General features: G+C 34.8%; 1 protein-coding gene across 4 annotated transcripts in view; it reads left to right on the plus strand.

Moving 5' to 3' along the window:
• The window catches only part of DACH1 (dachshund family transcription factor 1), a 366,682-nt gene extending 346,195 nt beyond the window's left edge, over window positions 1-20,487 (plus strand). For all 4 annotated transcript variants that reach the window (XM_075046090.1, XM_075046091.1, XM_075046093.1 and 1 more), the window contains one exon: window positions 17,718-20,487. In XM_075046090.1, the coding sequence (XP_074902191.1) occupies window positions 17,718-17,755 (38 nt within the window). In that variant the 3' untranslated portion in view covers window positions 17,756-20,487. The remainder of the gene's footprint in view (window positions 1-17,717) is intronic.
• The last annotated feature ends 1,830 nt before the right edge of the window (window positions 20,488-22,317 follow it).

A 22,317-nucleotide genomic window follows, 5' to 3' on the forward strand; every position in this document is an offset into this window, starting at 1 on the left:
GAAGACATATCACCTGCAAGGGGAAAAATAAAAAAGTTTAATATTTTGAGGAGGCCACATAATGCTACATTACTTTTTATTCTGCAGCAAGCTAAGAAATTTAGAGTGTAAGTGAGCAAATATTCTTAACAACCTTCTAGCAGCCTGATTTTGTGAAGAGTACCAGCTAGTGATTTTCACTGCTTGTAGAAAAGCTGGTTTGTACTGGTGTAAGTGTTAAGAATGAGAGCAACTGAAAATATACCTCTGTGTACTTTGTCAAATGCATGCATGTGTATTCATGTTATGGAAAAAGAAAACTTCTTTTATGTTACCAGATTTAGAGAGGATATCATAAACTCTTTTGATAGAGCAGTCTTTTGCTATAATAGCTTAAACTACAGAATAAACATATTATACCTTATGTATTGCATATCATAAAACATGATTTAAATGAACAGTATCAAAATCAAAGTTTCAATTTAGGAACTTGAGTGTATTGTTGTGAAAAGCCTAGTCAGTTATATTTATAGCTTCATATTTTCACAGGAAGAAAATAGTCTAGAAACCTAGGGATCACTCATGCTTTATGCAAGTGCAGTAGGTTTTAGATAACAGGATTGGGTCCACAATTTCCTTTTCTTAAAACCTACAATAAAAAAATAAAAATAAATTCCATCACCATACAACCTACAAAGGTGAAAAAATGCTGTATCTTGCATTTTTCTACCTCCTGTGGCTAGGGACAGAATGCAGACATGCCACAATAATGTTTTTTATTTCTACTGTTCAAACCATATTAATGAGAACATCATTTTGGAGAACTAATTATTTCTATTTGTCTTGTGTCACACTTTCTAATTCCCCTATATTAGCACAGCCAAAGCAAATTAATTGCTTTTCCAGCAGTTGAACCTTGTCCAAGAATGAGCTCACATTCCCTTCCAGTTTTGCAGTTTCTAGGAGTGCATTGTGTCAAAAATTTCTCTTGATACTAAACATAGCCCAGAGAATATCTTTACAGATTTCTGTTGCTGCTCACTTGATGAAATTTATAAGTTTAAGTGACCCACTAGGAAAGATAAAGTTCTTAGCTGCAAGATTATACATCAAAACAGTTAAAGTGAAATTAAAATTAAATGAATGAATCTCACTGAAGCAAAAAAAGCAGTAATTAATGGTTCCCTTAATTGTCTTCATAAAATATTTGCATGGGTCTAATTTGCATAATTTGCATGTATTAATTAATCTTTCAAAGGAATTTTGTGCTGAGAGAAGCCAAAAAATCTCTTTGTTTTATTTAACATCTAATGAAATATTTATCTTCGTTAATGAACTTCTCATCTTCATTAAAATAAAAATTGCACAAGTTTGTATGTTTTAAATGTTTTTATAATTGAAGTATACAAAAAAATCTCTTCAGACCTACAGTATCTGAAAAACAAACACATTATTGCACATTCTGTGTCATTTTGACTACAGCAACATTTAAAATTTGAGAAACCCTATTCACTCTACCAAAAGTTTTCAAGGGGTTTTAAATTACTTCAATTTCATGTTAATTGATGATATTTTTTTATTATTATTTTACAAGTAGGGATGACAAGGTAAACATTCTGGTATTTTTTATTATTGTCAACCTGTGATGCATAACAGCTTTTATAGAACAGATACTATGTATAGAAAAAGAGACTAACTTTGTAGTTTAAAATTTAAAATACTGCAGGAGTTTGTACATGATATGGGGTTACTTTATACTCTACTAGACTAACAGTTGAGGAAAAAACAGTTTGTGAGTTACTGCCTGACATTTAATGATTGAACCTGGAGTAAGACTGATGACAGTAACAGTTATAAAGGATGGTAGTGGCAGAGGACCTAGTTAAATGACAGGTTGCCGTGATCAGCAACTTTGAGACAGTATCCAAAATAGCTAGACATCCAGAATGAGAATATGAAGTGCAAAAAAATCAATATTAAAGTTTTGTGCAAAATTTGAATATGGACGTGTGAGGAGATGAAAAGAAATCAAGTACTTTGCAGAAAGCTATTTTTGTAAAAAGAATAGGTGTAAGAGGACAATGATTAGTTCTTCAGGGACAAAGGTGAAGGCTATTACTTAAAAAGGGGACCACCTAGATCCCAAGGTAATGTATCAGCTACTTAATATTGTTGGAAATAGTGTCTGTAGAGAAAGAATAGCAAAGTATGGTTAAAATAAAATAGCTTCTGTACAGAATGTTAACACTGTGCAGAGTAAGATTTGTGAAATGGAGTTTCATTCTTTTCAAGGATAAGTACAATATTATTGGAATAATAAAAGTATACTTGAAATAGGGAAATGATTGGGGATTTAGAATGCAAAGAAACTATATTTGCACAATGAAACAGCACAATGGGATTTGTACTCACTTTCAATATGCCTGCATATGCTTAAATCCTTGCACAAGGAGTTTATAAACACATTAATGTGTTTGAATTCATTTTAGACATGCAATACCTTAGAAAGCCAGCCCTGCAGAGATAGAAAAGTAGGAGTTGTTTAAGAGTGCTTTAAGGTACAGCACTCATTGTATAAAAGAATTTAAGAAACCGGATGTTTAAGCTATTGAGGTTATATACAGACTCATATATTCTTTACTACATTATCCTATAATTTTTTCAACTGATAAGATATAGTGGAACTTTGCTGATACCATAATAGCAGTATAGATATTGCTGTGTATTATGAAGGTGTGGAATAGCTGCTGAGGCAATGTAATTATCTATAAAATACCCAAACAATATCAGTGGGAGGGAGTGTTTCACTTCACACATTTGTGGGGTAGATGTCTTTATCTGAGCTATTTGGCTAGGCTCCTATTAAAGTCAATGAAGAGTAATAGACACATCTCTCCCTTTGAAGAAAATGAATCATAACTTCCAAGTTTCTTCATTGATTATAAAGGGAGTCTACAAAACGGGCTCAAACACAGCTATCTACAGTGCAGGTGTCTGAAGTTAATGTGATGAATCTCATCTGTTGTGTACTTTCCTTTTTGCTTGCCTCAGAATTCCAACATCACTTGTGACAGTAAACACACTACGAGCAGCTGCATTTCAGTCACTTCTTGTAACTACTGATGTTGGAAATGAGTAATTGTGCATCACTTCTGGAAAAATATCCATGCCTGACTATTCCTTTTCTGCTTGGTATAATTCTGTAATGTTTCTATACTGTACAGTTTTGAAAGTTGCATAAAGCATGACCCTCAAATGTAGAAAGGATAACTTGAATTCTGCATTAATCCTGAAACCTTGCAACATTTATTTCAATTGGATGCTACCATGGGAGGCACAAGGCATGAAACAACAGTCTAAAGAAGCATTCCAAAAACTTTGAATAAGAACAAAAGTGGACATAAATAGAGAGGCAGAAACAGAGGTAGATAAAGTATCACAGAACTCTAGAAGGGAAAATGGTATCGTATTACTAATACAGTTGCAGTATTTTACTCTAACTGTACTGTATCGTTACTAATTTGTAATGGACAACTAGTAAATGTTTCTCCATTTAAACGTAGTTTTGCTTGCAAACAAGACGTGGGCTGGAATTAACCTGATGAAGCGCAGAAGTCTACCATGTAGACATCTACATCTGTGCTTGTCATCCTCGACCCTCTGTGGCGGGAGTAGAGAGAAGCATCTACAGTACAGTTCATCACTTCATAAAGTAGGTGTCTATATTTCTCCTTTGTGTATGGAAGGAGCATAACTAGAGTACCCTGGGGTAAACCTCTACAAACAAATTCAGTAAACTCAGTCACATTCCAGAAAACCTGAATTCAGTTTCTGGAGGTGAGAAAGTAATTTCTTTGGGGGGTTGGGGGGGGCTGTTGTTTGTTTGTTTGTTTTAGTTTTGGTGTTGTTTATGGAAAATTTTTTTCCATACAATAAATCCATTTTTAATCAGGGGTTGTAGTTATACTCCAAGACAGTCTAATTGCAAAGGATAAATGTAGCATGTGACACACTCACAAGAAGTATATGCTAAGAAGTCACTGTCTTTGCTCATTTCACGTTTTGCAGCAAGCAAAGAATCAAATGGAAAGTATCCATTTCACCACTAAAATGGTAGCATTTGTTTGTGTTGCTTATATGCTTTAGGTCTGATGTTTTGCTATTGAATGATACGGTAAAGGAATAGTTCATTTAGCATGCTTCAGTGCATTTTTAACCAATGCCTTAAGCCACAACCAAATCTTTATGCAGACTTCTGATTTCTTGATGGCAGCACCAATGCTTTGGTATCTCACAAGGGTGTTTTGAAACTTAATTAATGTTTGTAAAGCATTCTGTTTCATGGATGAAAGGCACAATAGAAGTTCACTTATGTTATTAACTTCTGCTTTTATATTTTCTTTGGTGACTGATCAGAATCCCAGGCATTAAAAAGTGGCAAAGAGAGGCGATGCAAGATGTAGCAATTTACAACTATTATCAACAAATTATAGTTAGTTTCAAATCTGGTACAGGGAAAGAGATGGAAAAATATTTTATGGGCTTTAGTAAGGAAATACTTGATAGCCATAATTTTGTGTAAAGGCAGCCTGCCTGGATTTTCATATGAGAAAAATTTAATGGACTGACTTACCTCAATTATTCTATGTCAGATCAAAAGTGGTATATTACCGAGTGGCAGCATTTTGGTGTAATAGGTGACAGTCTCCCTTTTATAATCCTAAACTAACTGTGGGATCAGAAGTCCTGTTAAAAAGAATGAGAGTTCAACATTGACTAAATATATTCAAGAGGAAAACAAGCAGTTAGACTAAAATGTTAATAAAACTCTTTTGTGAGATTGTATCAGGCAGGCAGCACTTTGAACAGTGTTAAGAGTTAAGAAGGCAACCACCTTCCTAAAATAGCATTCCAACTCAATTGCTTTATTACTCCTATGTCAGTTAAAAAAAAAAAAAAAGAAAAAGAAAAAAAGATACCCTTGCCATCAATAAAGCTATATTAATTTAAACTAGCTGAGGGTCTGATGGTTTAATTTTAAAGTGGCCAAAGATTTTAGCTTTAGTACTTTTGTACTGTTTGCCAGTATGATGAAAAAAAAAGAACAAAACGTGTTTTTATGTCCTTCAGAAATAGGAAATATTGTATTTTGTTTTAAGATAAACAAATTCTTAGTATGTCTGTAATATTCATATAAATGCCTTATTGTAAACCAGCAAAGCAACCAATTACTATGCCAAATCTATTTTAATCCTAAAAATAGCATTTTCTAGCGGTGGTTATTTTTATATTGATATAATTAAGAATGATAACATAAAACAATTTAGGCTTTGTATAATTTAAGCAGTCAACTTTCCCATGGATTTGATTTGGAACTTGACCCATCTCTATTAGTATCTCAAGTTCCTATGAAAGATAAAAAAGAAAAGAAATAAATCAAGTAAGAAAAGTAAGTATAAAGGAAGTGGAACTAAAATTAACACATTTGGAAGGAATACTTAGCCAGCATCACGTTCCATCTATAGCTAAAATTTGCTGTCAGCATATATCTATATTAAGTATTCTTCCAGTGAACTGCCAGCTGGCTTGTAAAGAGGAAAATCTATTCTATAGAATAGACTGCTAGCTTTAAAAAGAAATCTTTAGCTTTTCAACCCTTCACAGGAAGTATTTTGGTCATTGTAAGGTTCCATAACACCTGAAGGACATCCTGGGAGACAGCAGCATATATAACGATAATGTGATGTCATTTTGGTTTTCCTAGTTGAGAAACACAAAGTGTGTAACAGTAATGGTAAAAGGAACATTTTTTCTATTATATTCTTGTCAACCTTATTTTTTAAAAGTGATGCAGCCTCTAATAGCTTAGGAAAAGCAGCAATAGAATAATAGTGTGTTTTGTCATGGACATTAGAAAGGATGGATCACAAAGTGCTACAGCTGGCCTTGGAAGCAAAGTGTTATGAAGTCAGGACCAAAAAAATTTACAGTGCTGGTTTATGTGCATGAAATTAGAATAGAGATTGTTAAAAATATACAATGCTATATTAGATAATTCAAGTTTTGACTTGTTTATTTAGTCTCTTTGTTGATTCTGCAGATTTTGCCTGTGACAAACTGTCGGTGCAACCCTTGCATTAAAGACATGTATTTTTCATGATATTGTTTCATACTGCAATATGCTGGCTACAAGTCCTTTCAAGTAATCAAGCTATATTGAATACAAACATAAAATAAAAAGCAGCAATAATTTGCTCTCATTTTTAGCTTTACACTCTGACTCAAAGATATACACTCTTAGCCACTGAAGAGAGAACAGTATGTTTGCACATTGATGAATTGAACATAAAAATATTGTGGTTGGATCAGACTCCTTGGCTTCACTGGAAATACTGGAAGCATCATAAAAGTGGTATAACTGACTAGAGGATCAGTTCCATTTTCAACCTTATCATCAAATTTGTTATGACAATCACAGTTGCTATCACTGCAGTAACTATGCCATCCTAAGCAATCTGGTTCCCAATGCTAAAATATTGAAACGCTAAAACACTATTAAAACTTGCAAAAATCAGTTCTATTCTAGTTCCAAATGAGCAATAGTTCCAGAGTTTGATCTTAAACATTCAGTGCACAAAAGAGTCCTAATTTTAGGAGTTAACAACTAAGGTTTCCCTGTAGGTTTTTTTGTATTCTTGTAAAACCTATGACTCTCTTAGATTTTCCAGTTAAAATCAACTTCATAGCCAAGTCTATTTTACCAGACCAGATATTCAGTAAATATATTCAGGATATACTCAGTTCTTGCCTCTCTTTCTGCTAAAACGGTATAGCATTAGGGATAGGACTAGATGGACTTTAAAATCTGCATTTGTGGGCTATCATATCACAAATACCATCTTAAAGACCATTTTAATACATCTATCATCTTGGAAAGCTACACCAGAACTGAGTTCATGCTATAGAAAACAGAGCTGTTTTCTGTCTCTTTTTACTATTTAATGTATATACAGGAAATAATCGTTGCTTTTCTAAGGTAAGCATATAAATTAATTTTATTTTTCATGTTGTGGACTCTGTTCCTTGTGTTATACTAGTAGCCTGTTCTGAAATTATTCCAGTTTAAATTCACCTTGAGCACGGGCAACCAACCTCCTAAACACTGTTCCAGGGGAGGTCCTGCAAGTGACTTGTACAACGGTATTAATATGTTACTATTGAAAATAAACAGTGTAAGTGGAAAGCTAGGGGAAAAAAAAAGAGAAAAAGCAACCATGAAGTAACATTTTTCATTTCCTCTGTCTTGACAAAATCACACTTCCAAGCAAGAAAATTTTACACTTCAGATATTTTGCACAGGTCATTGCTTCTGACTCCAAGGTAGTCACTCGATCCCGGAGTCACTGTTTAGGACGGCTCTGTGGTTTAATTTAGCCCTTCTCTTTTCTCTTGCTTACTTTTTGATGATGGACCATGGTGCTAAGTTCTCTCTGGGAAAGCATGCTGCTTCCATATGTTCTGGGATTTCTGTAGTGGGGTGCATCCAGGACACAGTCTGTCATGACATGCTGTTTTTTCTGCGGAATCTCTATTGGCAAAGACACAGAGTGGTGCCAAATTCAAACCACCTGGCCCTAAGGCTAATTGAGTTTTTCCTGGGAGGGTAGAATAATAATTTTGAAGTACCTATCTGGAACTGTGTTACCACTGAGAGGGAATGGGAAAGGTTGGCCTGTCACCGCAGTACTTAAATGCATCTATGAAGATATGCTCAAGATGGACGCTTACTGTCCATTAGGGGAACTAGTTTGAATTATGAATTGAAAAAACAGTCTGCCTGGGCCATCATTAGCACTTGCCACAGAAACAAAGTTCCCATGTAATTTACAATGCTAGTATTTTTCATTCCTTATAGGAACAAAAGCATTTTGCTTAAGGACTGCTTCATAGCTAACTACTAGGTTAAACCCCATATGCATCTTCCAGCTTGAAGTCTTCCTCAAATTTAACATGAGCTGGGGGTTTTTTCCAGTTTTGTAGTTGTGTCACTCATGCTAAGCCCCAGGAACTTCGTTAAGGTCTATTCATATTTCTATGTAGTAGTAAGGATTATGTGTGACTTCAATTCATTGCTCATTTCTTAGGGCATGACTTCTGTTTTGGTTTCTGTTCACCTTGACTCCTGTTCTGGAGCTGACTGCTAGGTGCCATTGTCTTCCATAAGCTTGCTTTCATACAAAATACCTAAAAGCAGCAAGCTTATATTGCCTATGTTTTGACATCCCATGCATCCTTAATAGATTTTCCATAAGCTTGCTACTGTGCAATCCATCTATTTTACAGCCTCATTCCTTCCTGTTCTGCATGTGACTATTTCTTCATGTTTTGCATTGGGCTCTTACTCTGTTTTAGCACACAGATGAGAACAAGGGTGGTTGGGTATTAAAGAAAAATGTGGTGTTAATGTGATATTGATATTAGAAAAGGATTCCACACATTCCAGAATTGATGTATGCAGGTTAATGTAAGTAGTAAAGCTAAATGCTTTCTTTAAATGGCCTCTATTTTCCAGTAACCTTTGCAGCATTTGAAATAACATCTCAGTAACTGGGATTAAGGAAAAGCCAGATCGTACTCCTCTATTAATTGTGGGGTTTAAGACTAATCTGAAAACAACAAAATACTAGTCTGCCTTTTAGTTATTGGGGTATTACATCAAATGAAAATTATTTGTTTAGAAAAGAAGTAGCTTGTAGAGAAGAATGAAGTAGGTTTGTGATTCTGTGAATCAGGAGAGATGCTCTGCACAGCAGTAGGTATTAGATAAGTCTTCTCCTATTTTAAAAAGTAGTGTGAGCTAAACCTCTAGAAAAAGTAATACTTTAGAAGAGCATGTCTTCATAAACGATTTGTGTATGCTGAAGGAAATTAACATCACACTGTCTGGTGATGGAAACAATAGATTGCTAGTACTAACCCTGGCCACAGCTATTCCTAGTAGAAAAATCATGACCCATGTTACTTTTTTCAGACTTTCATAAAAGATCTTTATTAATCCACACTTTATTAGGTGGTCTGTAATTGTAAACACATGTATCATGCTAATACTATTAGCTTCTAGTTCAGTGATGGAAAGGATCTGTATGTGTGTGTATGGAGTGTAGTTTTTAAGAAAGACTAACTTGTATATGCTTTTGCATAGATATTTTCTGTAATTTGATCTCAACTCAGAAGCAAAATCTGCTGAAAGCTCCAACAAATGCTGATCTATCGTGTTTTATTCAGATTTCATGTTATGACCATTTTTTTCCTCTTCAGAGAGAAAAATATTTATTTTTTAAAGCCTGTTTGAAGATTAACTTTATGATTGATATTTTGTATGTAAGATTACTTTGGTGATGATGTTTAGTGTAAAAAAGTGATCATTTGAGCAAAGCACTAAAAAAGGAGGCAAAATTGAGAAAAGTGGAAAGAAGAGCAATCAGAATAAAAAATGAATAGTAGTTTCTGTTTCCATCTAGACTTTACAAGAAAAAAAAAAAGTATCAGGCAGAAACCACATTCCAATACACAACTCTTTCTCAATTTTATGCTATCAGATCCAAGGTTGCTTGTTGGTTGGCTTGCTAAAAAGATAGTAAAAAAAAAAGTTGTTTATGTTTCTGAAAACATGATAGCAAATAAAGCACTCTTTTTTGCAGAATTTAAAACTGTTTAATGCAGGACAGATTGTTCAGCACAAAAATTATCTACACTGTGTTACAAACAGCACTGAACACAATGAGCTGTGGAAGCTCACAAGCTGATCGTATTTAGCTGTGACTTCATCCTTTAATAACTTTTCCACATGATTCTTCAGTCGAAGGTGTTTTGTTTTGGTTTTTGTCTGTTGTTGTTTTTTTTTATTATTTTAATTTTTTTTACCAACAGAAGTGACACAATACAATGCCTTAGTGACTCAGGTTCAGTGCTTGTAAGTAATCAGTTCTGATGTCTTTTTTTGGATATGCTTTTGTTCTGTTTATACAAATAGAAAAAGGGTTGCTAAGTTCATGAAAGAGTAATAAAAGACGGTGTGATTTTTTTAATCTTACTTCTGTGATTTTTTTTAATCTTACTTCTTTCAAATAATTTCTCACCTTGCCAGTTCAATCTTTTCAGTGCTCAAAATGGCAAGCTTTGTGTGTTCTGTATGAACTTTAAATAATACAAGATGACATATTCAGGTAGTCCATCACTTTGTTAGTTTACTAAAGACCAGATTGCTGACCTTTAGCTTGCTCCTGCAGTATTCAGTGATATAATGAAAACATACATTCATGATTAAAACACATGATAAAATTACTGAAAGAAGATCCTTAGAGTTCAATAGTTAAAATAACTGCAAAAAAAAGGTGTTTAGACACTCTTTTTTACATATCCATGTTTTAGTTTTATGTCTGGAAACTCAGATGTAGAATTAAAATCTCCTAAATATAAATTATTATTTTAAAAAGAAATACATGATCATCTCAGTCTCCTGAATATTTGCACTGAGTATTAACACAAATATATTTGTACATGAATGTTAAGTAGAGAAATGAAAGGTGTATGATTAATAACAATATGCAAATTTGAAACTAATTTATTGGTGTTATACAAAGGGCAAACTAGGGTAGTGTTTGGCCAAATATGTTTACATACTTCATATTTGCATGAGTTTATTGAACATGCAGTGTGAAATCACCCATCTTTGCATAAAAACTGGATAGTTACGCACTTTTTTTTAGAGAACAAATTGCTCAAATTTCAAAGCCTCAACAGTTGAGCCTGCTTTCCTACATCTCCTGTACTCCGCTCTAATTCTACTTGGGAAGAGGGCAGTGGATCCATCCATATTCCCCAATACATGATCTACTTTTGCTCTCAATAACAATGTCAGGACAGTATAGATCCCTCTGTCCCTTCTTTTCAGTGCCAAGTTGTAAAGCTTCAGTGTTCTAATTAACCTCGCACACTGGGAGGAGTCTTTTCCCCTCACAACATATTGTTTTGCATTTTGTCAGGAAAATTATGGAAAGTTATGTTCAGTTGATTTCATGACTGCATTTTACAAAAGCCAGGCTTTATGTTCTCAGTCGCACTCTGCAAACTATGAAAAAGACTCAACCTCATCTAAATGATTTTCCCATGATTAAAAAGTTAGACTCCCATTTTTATCTTCCTGCTTCAGTGGAAAATAAATCCTCTTTTGTCTCAATTTTGAATAAAATGTATGAAGAGTATACAAAAATATATTTTGTCCTTAATTAGCTGCTTCCTTTAAGTTTTTCGAAGAGGGGTTACAATTTGACTAAGATCCCTTCCATCTGTCACAATATGCTTGCTTTTATTTTGACTTCCCGTTGCTGTCTTATCAAATATCACATGAATCATTACCATTTGTTTGCCATCCCTTTCTTTTGTTTTGTTTCTCTTCCTCCAAATGATTAAAACATCAGGTTGAAGGAAAGGTTAGAAGTACACTGTGATTCACATTTGCCCCATCTTATTAAAACAAATAAACCAACCAGTTATATAATTTAAATGTGCTTGAGCTATGGCTTGCAGATGCTTTTATCAGCTCTGGGCTGAAGAGGTTGTGTGCATTCGGGCATGCACGTACAACTGTTCTTTGAAAGGGACAAACCTCATTAGATTACAGGTGCCTGGAAATAACTTCTGAGAAAATAGCTGCCATTTTCAATAAAGCTACTTCCTAACAGGAAACACAATTTATTATGTTCTTTAGCACAAGTGAGCAGCTTTTCTTTTATTTAGATAAAAGTAGCCCCATTTAATGTCACAAATATTTTCTTTTAACCTGTTGGACTGGGGATGGATCATAATATTTTTTACTCTAATATTCTAACTTACAAAATGTTGAGGAAAAGAGCTGTAATGATTCTTAAGTTACAAAATATGTGTTACACTAACTTACAAGTGATTTCATGTACTGGCCACGCCATCTTTTCTTGCACAAAGAGTCAGAAATGCTTCATAATTGCCTCAGCTTGCTAGAACTGAAGTTAGTTGTTTTTAATGGCTGTAGTGTGTGGCAACAGTGTGTCTATACTGAATTTCAGTACCAAGTCTCTGCTGTCTTTAGTGAGCACATGGGCTAGTCCTGGGGATTTTGTGTTGCAACATGTGATTTTAAAAGAGCACTCCCAGCTTAGGTCAGGTCTGTCACCAGCCATGGAGATGGACTTCAAATGGATTTTTATGAGCCAAGAGCCTATACTTTCAATTAAATAAGTATGCGCATGTGGGCTTTTTTGCTGTTGGTGGTGGGTTTTTTGTTATTTGTGCTAACATAGTCCTTAGAGATCTCAGCTAACAGTGCTGTACCTTGCTAAGGACAAGAAAACAGACTGAGAAACCATCAGTGCACAGAATCCTTGTTACCTAGAAAGAGAAGGGAAAGAAAAGAGAGAAAGGTTAAAAGAGAAAACAGAAAAACAGAAAAGTGAGATCACAGATCGTTTTGGATTCAGAATTGGAAATAAAGTTCCCATCCTCACTTGTTCGGTTGTGTTCTTCTTACTAACAAGAGAGAAATCAACCTAAAGTAGGTGTTCTTTACTTTGAAAGCACAAAGAGGTTAATAGATCCACACCATTCAAATAACCTTAAGACCCATTTTGAGTGAAGATCAGCTTATATCACTGGCCTGTGCACATCTGACAAAATTATATTAACTGTAGTTAGGAACTCTAGTGACTAAAATTGAGGCTGCTTTGATGTAAGGGTTCCTGGATCATGGGCTGGCATTTACTCTTCTACAGCTCACAACTTACGATCTTAAAAAATAACAACTAATAATAAATTAATAAAAAATTGTCCAAACCTTGACATCCAAACTTTCCAAAACTCCCACTGAGATTTCTGGTCTTATTCATTTTCTTTCTTATACATTATTTTGTCCTTTTTTTCTTTTTACTCTGGACTTTGTGGGTTTCTTAGCTCTCTGTGACATGCTACCATATCTTCTTAGTTGGTTGGTCATTTTTTTCCCCAAAGCTCCTAACTATAAGAAACACTTAATCCTATTACTAAGGAGAGTTTTCCTCCACAGACTTTTCTATGATAGCAATTGACTGAATTCAGGTGTGACACCACACCTTTGATGTTGATTTGCAGATTTTCATAAACCAAAGACTTCAGTATGCTCCTACAAAAGTCATGATGATCACTGTTATGTTTGTTTTTACAGCAGCTCTCAGAATACAAACTAAAATATCTTATGTTTGGATGGTGAACAACCCCAGTGTGACTTGCATTGAGTGGCAGAAATACATGTGTTACGATCTAATGGATGATTTATTTAGTTTGCGACCTAAGACCAAACTTAACATTTCATTGTAGATTTTTGTCACTTTACAAGGATGCATATTAATAGGAATTATGTTTGCGTGGGTTTACGTTTTTATCTCAGAAAATGTTGGGCCTATAGAGATACTTACCACAAGCTGCCCACAGAACACTAGTGTGAATCATTCTCCAGCTGACATCTCTGTGGGAATGCATTTCAAGACATATGATTTGTTTCAGCATTGCAAACTTTTACGTCAGTTCCATTTGTTTGTTTTTTATATTATGACCTTTTAACTATTTGGGCATGTTCATTCAAAAACCTCAAAAAGAGTCTTAATTAAAAAGGGTTGATCTAAAAAAACACTCCCTCACTCTAGCTAGAATTTCTGTCATATCAGTCCACAGACAAAAACAAATGAGATTTAGGAGTAGTGGCATTTTCAGTTTCAGTTACTAACGTGAGCTTGTGTGATCTTGCTGAACACTGCCATTTGCAAAAGAGCAATCTGCTAATCATGCACAGTTCTGTTTAGAAATTTAGCAGTATTTTCCCAGTTTGTGTTTTTGCTTGATTTCCTAAGAGTGAAAGTTTTATGTATTTATATTGTATATAACAGTGTGTAAATTTGGGAAACTTTACCACAGATCATAAGTTTTCAGTAGTCTAAAAATATACTCCAGTGTTGTAAACGGTTTTAGAGAACACTGTGTATGTGTGTTTGTGTAGTATATGTTTGTGTGCATATATCTACATTTGTGTGACTAGTATATTCCATATTTGTTTTGCATAAAATTGGTTTTATGCAGATAGACAAATTCTGCATTTGTTAACAATAGAAAGTAATGCAACATGCATATATAATTGTTAAATAAAAGCTGATCAGGAGGCAGGAAGCAGAGGCAAGCTCATGATTTGTGATTTAGGAGTAGTGGCATTTTCACATTAAGTTGCAAAGTATGAGCTTGCTTGATTTTTTGATCACTGGTCACCCTCGTGATTGGTAGGTTTTGCTTATGATTTTAACCTTGAAATCATGAAGGCCTATCAATGGTTATTGATGGTATTCAGGTAGGAACACTGGCTACACCTAGAGGCGAAGTGATTCCAGTGGCTTTGACACCAACATTGAGAAGTTCCAGTCATTTCGGAAGAACCTCTGAACAATGAGAATTGAGAGAAAAATGGTTAGGAAGAAGGGAATAGGAGTCTGAAAAGGAAATGGGACAGCAATCAGATATAGGTATTGTGTTCGGTCACCGCAGCATGATGCAATGTTATCGTTCCTCTGCAGAGCTGTGAGTTACCTCTGTTTTTCCTAGCATGGTTTGAAGTCTTCATATTTCTGAAGTGCAGTGCTATTTGCCTGGTGTACATTCTTCATGAGTGGCTACGTGAACTTCTCAGCTACACACAGGAGCATGTGGGAAGAAAAGTATAAAGCCTACAGAAATGATTTCTCCATCTTCTCCCAAACTCATGATTTGAGAGGGTGGCAAGCCGTTCCACAGATACTGTGATTCTTTTTCCATGTTGGCACTATAGCTTCTAAAGAAAAGGATATTCATTTTGCACCTCATTCTTTCATGACAATTCTTGAGAAAATAAAGGAAATATTTTAGAATTCTTAGCAACTTTTGAATTCTTACTAAGTATTACTTAATCATGGAATTGCTTTATCTATATCATAACATGGCAGGATTTATTTTAAAGTTGATGTATCTAATGCTTTCTGCGTTTTCCCATATGTTAGGGGAATTAGTCAAACATGTTAGTAGGGAATATATCTGTTTTATAATAAGCCTAGCAATTATATTAGATCAGCTGCCGAGTTCTTATATGGCATTTTAAGTCCATTATCAATACAGATTATTTAATTGGACCTTTAATGGTCCATCATATAGTTATTTGAGGAACAGGAAGATTTATGCTTATTGTATATATCCATCATAAATGTTTTTAAGCTATATAAACAAATATCCTCTTACTTTGTAAGGAAGATGCTTTGTAAAGCTGCCCATTTCTATTATTATTCATCGTCTGTGGATACAGAATACAGGATCTGATAGTGTCTTCCATTAAAAGTGAAAACCCTCCTATTGACTTCACTGCCAGATTGGGTCCTTAAGCAGTGTAAAATAAAGCTGACTTTTGAAAATGTACTGCTGTTCTCTGCAGATTGTTCATCTTTTGTTGGCTGCTACAAGGATTCCGCTTTCTACAGCTGTATTTTTAATTGAGAATATGTTTTAATAAATATTTTATTTTAAAAGGTATATGGAGACCTAACATAGTAAAATAAAATACAAGTTACTGACTGTAGGTTATCTTAATGTTTAGGTGTGGGAATTACGCATAGCACTCATTAGCAAGTGTGCATTCAGGATAGCCAAAGTGCTGGTATATATGCAGAGTAATTCTCCTACAGAGGTATCTGGACAGCTTTAGTGCTGTAAATGTCTATTGTGTTTATTCAATATGTTTGGGAGAATTATATGCAACTGTAGCCAGCAGCAGCTCTGGCTATCCTACAGTTGACACAGGTTTTCTTTTGAGATGGTTTACTAGGCCTTCAGTTTTACCAAGCTCCGTTTCAGAGGTTCCTTCTTTCTCTCCCGAATTCCCATAAGCATTTTGGTTGCTCTTCATGCATCAAATAAGACTGAAAAGTCTTCAAGGCCTTACTCAATTTCTTTTTATCTCTCTTCAGTGCACAAAGACTGTAAAGAGCAATGAGAATGTGGAAATGGTTCTGAGTGGAAGCACTCTTAACTGGTGGGAAAGTTATCATCTACTCTGCCAAAAAAAGCTAGGAATGTAAAAAAGTAGGGAAAAGGGGCAGGAAAGTGTAAAGGTAGGAGTAAGTGGCCAAAGGGCATACACCCCAGAAGCTTGCAAAAGAAAACTAGTGGTGGAAAAGGAAAACCAGAGGGACACTAGATAAGAATCACTGCGACAGCGTGAGCAATTCTACTGTCTCCTTTTTTCCCCAGCAGTTCTGATAGAAACTAGACAATAGAATTTGGAAAGGGGTTTGCAGAAGGGATGAATTTTACAGCCGTATGTGATGTACATTTGTCTGCTTTCAAGTTAAACGCTTCTTTCTCTCAACAGTTACAGTAAACTTGTGGAAGTGATGCCACGTGTTTCAATCATAGCCAAGCATTTCAAAAAATTTCAGCATTCATTTATATAGGTTTATCTCACACAGTTTCTTTCCTGTATATCTAATAAGAATTTTAAAGACTGATTTGGAGTATAAAGGTTAGACTAACAAAACCAAACCAGAAACAAACCCCTCTGAAATCTTATAAATGTTTGCTGATTTCACCTGGACCCAAAGAAGGGTTTCATGCGGACTTCAGGAGCTGAGATACAGCTTGTACTTCCAGATGCATTATGTTCTAAAATATAAGTAATGTTTTGTAATTGTGCACTGTGGGGGATTGATTGGCTTTACTCACAAGGGAGCAACACTTTCTATCCTACAGGTCAGAAAACTAAGAAGTTTTGCTGTCTGTTTCCTGTTTAAAAACAAACAAACAAACAAAAAAAACTTTGTATTGCTATGAGAATAGGTGCATAGAAGATGTTCATGTCTCCAGTGAAGAAAAAATTGCATTATATTTGTAAATTAGTTAAAAATATGTTACGGCAGAATGTTCTCTTCAAGTTTTTCTAGATCAACAGTTACTAGCTAGGTGAGCTTATTGTTTCTTATGTTCCCTCTCCATCACACATATCTCACTTAAATATATGGTCCTCACTTGGGTGGAAAAAATGTTGAGAGAGACGTGCTTACATCTTTAACATAGTAATTGTTCAGTTAATCTCATTTATGGGGGAAGGAGGCTATACTTCACTGATACCGATTAAATATCCTATACTGGGTTCTATATAAATAGCTACAAATGTGCACAATGGTTACATTACATGGTATATTTAACAACATAGCTAAATCAGAAAGTATGAGCTATGCCTTTAGTGATGGGAGTACTAACGATTGCATGCAAGAAGATTTTTGCTCTGCAACCATGAAGGAAATAATTGCTGTTCAGCACTATTCAGTTAAGTTTGCATATCAGTAAAAACACATGCACAGAAGCTCCACCTACATTCCTAGTGCTCTAGCACTGATATGAGTGCAGCATGTATTAAAGCTTTAGAAGGTGTTACAGTATTCACAACTTGCAAAGTGCGTGTAATTTTTAACAGAGTTAATTTGACCACTGTCAGATGAAATTGCAATGTTGATGTTCAGGTTTTATTATTCTTTTAGGTGGCATTTTACAGATTTATGGGAGGACTACTTCCGCTGAGGTTTTAAATCTTGTGGGTTTCTTCCTCTTTTCGATTCATTGCATATACAAATATATAAAGCAAGTGTTTGTTTTTCATATTTTAGATGGAAGACTTTATTTGAAAACTACTGTCATGTATTGAATTTTTCCTGCTGAAGATACCTGTGCTACGGTAAAGAACTTTGCAGTAAGACATTGGCTCATAAGGAGTTCTGTGGAAACAAAGCATTTTCAAGGCGACTTCCTCAACTTCATTTATCAATGTTCTTCAAAAATGTAAAGAATTCTGCAAGAGTGTCCTCCTTTGGTTGTCTCCTGTGGCTTGACCCGGAGACCTAGAGAATGTTTGTAAATGTACAGTAGCACTCTTCTTACAGTGAAAATCTGCATCTCTGCGCCAGACTATTGTATCCAAAATTACAGGCGGGTCAGAACAAGGCTGAGTATTCCCTTTTTCAAGGAATGCAGACTCTGTCCTCCTCTGATGATTCTATATTTGAGCACATCAAATGATCCTTCCAGTGGTGTCCAAGTACACTTACAGACTGTTATATCATACCGAAACCAGCAAGACAGCTCAGAAATGAACTTCTAGAGGGCATAAGAGGATTCTTATTAAAAAAAAAAAAAAGGAAAAAAAAAAAAGGTAAAAGAAAAAAAATTGATACATTCAGTTTTCAAACTATGATCGTGGGTTTTCTTCTAAAGACATTTTTTCCACATGCTTTCCGAGAGACCAACACATGTATGTTAGACTACATTAAGTGAAATGGAATTTTGTGTAAGTAAGTGAAAAGAAATGCTGAATGTAAACAAACTGTTTTACTGTTCACAAAGTCTCTTTTCCTAAAATAAAAAAATACGATAAAAAGAGTAATAATTTCTCATTGTAAACTGTCAGGGGTTTATGAAATAAAAAACTTTGCTTCTTATCAAACTGTTGGTCACATGTACAGTATATAACACAATCACACAAGGAAGGTATTATGTATGCAGTAGAAATCTAGAGTTTAGGAAATGAAAATTTTAGATAATATTGTTTTGTCACCCTGTTGGTCAGAACGACACCTTTCTAGTTTTAACGCATGCAGGCATGTAAATATTTGTCCTGGAGTCACAGTATTACTGAATGAGATCTTAAGCATCTGGTAACAAGTCAGAATTCTGTATCAGCCACTTTTATTTGTATATTGAGCCCTGGTTAGTGCCCTGATTAGTGCACTTTTAAGAATGGACTGTGGCTGTGCAGCAAGTCAAAATGCCAGAAATATTTTTATATGTTAATGTCATATTACGTCAATGTTGCTAAAAAAAGAAAACCTAACAAACACTTGATGTATCAGTCCAATTCCACGTAGAACTGAGTGATACAGTTGAAGTCTATTGTCCCTCCCACCTTGTCTTAGGGATGGGTGGTTACGTGTTACTTTCACTGTCTTTATGAAAGCTACAATATGTGTTTTCACCTTTGTGCTGATAACTGGAAGTAAGCTGCAACACAGTGCTTATTACATTACTAAAAGTTATGTTCTTTGCTTTGCGTACTTTTGGGTTACCCCTTTAAAGACTGATTTTGTGAATCAGTGCTATTACTGTAAGTTTTGTGATTATGCTTTCTTCATCTAATGTTTTATGCATATAAAATATTATTTATTACATGGAAACATATCAAAACCTTAAATGTCTAAGATGCCTAACTTAAATATTTCTTTAAAAATAGTTCTGATGATTGGATATTAATTATTATTTTGTCAAAAAAAAATCTAATGTTTTGTAACCTCTAGCACTGAGCTTCTATAGTTTGTAGGTCTTCCTTGCAATACTGGTACACATTTATTTTGTGCAGTTCATATTTACTCCACCACAATCCTTTTTTAACAATAGAAAGATGTATATACAAGTTCACATCACGGTAATTTTTTTTAAAGAAATATTGAGCAATATTTTTCATTAAATATTGTTACCTAGTACTTTGTAGTGACATTACTTTCTAACCATGATTCTTTCATAATTTTCATAGTTGCTTGAACACATATGGGATTCTGTACTCCAGTTTTTTCTTATGCAGTCTTTAAAGGGTTAACAGCTGTAAAGTTAGATGGACTTGTGGCAAGCTTTTGAATCATTCATATCTGAAAGAGAATTAAAAGCCTACAACTGAAATATGTAGTAGCATCTACCATTGCTCTGCTCCTTGCATAGAGTCACCTGTAAGTAGGTTTAGTAGTTTTACAGTATATACTTTCAAGACCTTTGGGAATGCCTCAGTGTTTGGCTTGGTACATAAACAGAAATGTTAAGGATTAAGGGGGAAACAATTTATAAGCTGGATGTTTAGAAAGAATCTTGCTAAAAACAGTGTAAATATTACAGACCATGAGATGTTACTGTAAGTTGAATTTTTTGCCCCTCTTTAGTTATACAGGTTTTGGGTTGGTATTTTGTTTTTGGTTTTTGATTTGGATTTTTTTTTTTTTGCATAGATTATGAAGAAAAGTTGTGCTCATGTTATTGTTTATATGCTTTTGTAATCTTAAAGATATTAATGTCTAGTTGTTCTATATTATAACCACATTTGCGCTCTATGCAAGCCCTTGGAACAGAACATACTCATCTTCATGTAGGACCTATGAAAATTGTCTATTTTTATCTATATATTTAAAGTTTTCTAAAAATGAAAAAAGGTTATTACGAATTTTGTTGTACAAAATCTGTACAAAAATCTGTTTTTACATCATAATGCAAGAATTGGAAATTTTTCTATGGTAGCCTAGTTATTTGAGCCTGGTTTCAATGTGAGAACCACGTTTACTGTTATTGTATTTAATTTTCTTTTCTTTTCAACAATCTGCTAATAAAACTGTCTGAAATCTCCCTGCGACTTTATTTACAGTTCATCATTATTAAATTTTCTGAAATGTATAACATCAGAGGACTATTTACTTTCTAATGGGAGGCATCTAAAAACAACATAAGTCAGCTCTTTGTAATGTGAGGAGAACAATGCTGAATGATTTTATTTAACATGCAACTGCTTCTATCTCTAATATGAATTACTGTGGTGAAAAACATCATAAAAGCACACTCTGTGGTTATTGTTTAACAAGCAGATTTTCCATATTTTTTTCTTGCCAGCTAAGCAAACTGCCCCCATCTACATGATTTATTTATGTACATTTCTCAGTTTATGAAGCTGTTATTTGTACCTTTTTCCTTTATATTGTGATATTCCCATGATTCTTATTTCACAAAGCTTTGTGCTGAATAATGTAAAGTGGACACACTGATGGAACAAAACATATTATTCCCCTAACTACAAAAATGCAGGGGTAATCCCGTTGGTTTTGTCTCAGATCTCCTTCACTTGATAAACTTTGGTATCCTAACACGTTTTTTAACAAACAGCGAGTATTTAAACATTTAAACAGGCATTTGGAGAGAGAAATAGCTCTGGCTTAGCATATCATTAAGTGGTATTGTAAGGGGAAAAAAGGGGTGAATTTTTTTTCAGGTAAAGATGGTTAAGAGCAAATCTAGAAGTAAGATATTTTTGCTTACAGAAACTTCAAAAGTCAGAGATGTATGATTGATTCTGAATATTCTCCCTTATTGCCCTGACTTGCCTGGCCTTGCCTTGGCTTACCTTCCCATCCCTTCTCTTCCCTTCTTTTCTGAACCATAGCTATGTGAATGCTTCTTTCATTGGGGAGCAGGCTCGTTTGAGAAAGCAGAAGAGATTAGCTTTCTTGGACCAGCCCATTTCATTATCCCTAGATGGCCTGGGGACTGCAAGTGCGAGGCTGACAGGCTTCTTGGGTTCCAGCAGGTTGTTGTTGCTGGCTGGTTGATTAGGATTTTGGTTAGCTGTATATAGGGCAATCACGGTCTCCTTCCATCTGCATTAAAATGTCGCGCATGTCTCCATTAGTAAGCATCCCAGCTATGCCATAGCCTGCTCTCCTGCTATAAGCTTTGGCACAGTTAAAGCAGGGAAAAAGTAAACTCATTAATGTCTCAGGCCAGCTCATGCCCAGAACTGAATGATCCCTACAGTAACAGACTAGCAACCTACCTGTGTGGTTTTAAGCAGCCCAGGAAATAGTTCCTTTCAGCAGGAAGGCACCTGCGCTCACATAAGTTCCACCCTATCTCCATTAATAAATCACTGTTTTATCCATTCACAGCAGCTGGGATTTAACAGGGCTGAGGTTGGATGGGCCAATAGCTAGTCAGATGTCGGTGCTCCTTGTTACAGTAAAACTAAGTTCTGTCAAAGCTCAGGTCAAAATCAAGAGGAGTTTGCCCTAAAAGTATCTTGCCTATAACTTAGCAGTAGGTTATAGTCACATCCTGGAGATATCTGGAGTTAGCAGCTAGATGCCTAAAGTTTTAGAAAAATCCTTGAGGAACTGAGAGACTCAACTGATAAAGAATTTTTTTTTTTTTTTCCTGTGGAAAGATATTTAAGGTTGGGTTTTGACCTGAAAGATAAACCTCTTTATTTGTTGAAGGTGCTATAAATTCTTGAAAATTGCTTCATTTATTATTTGTTTATATGTTATTTGACACAAGACTGTGCAATAAACAAAGCTGGAGGCCAAGATTTTCAAGTGTGACTGCTGATTACAGGTACTTCTAGTTTTCTTGGCCAAGCTTCACACATTTTCAATGCCTTTCCCAAAATAAAATGTCCTAGCTCAAGGG

This window comes from Buteo buteo, chromosome 14 (assembly GCF_964188355.1).
Source record: "Buteo buteo chromosome 14, bButBut1.hap1.1, whole genome shotgun sequence".
NCBI lineage: Eukaryota > Metazoa > Chordata > Aves > Accipitriformes > Accipitridae > Buteo > Buteo buteo.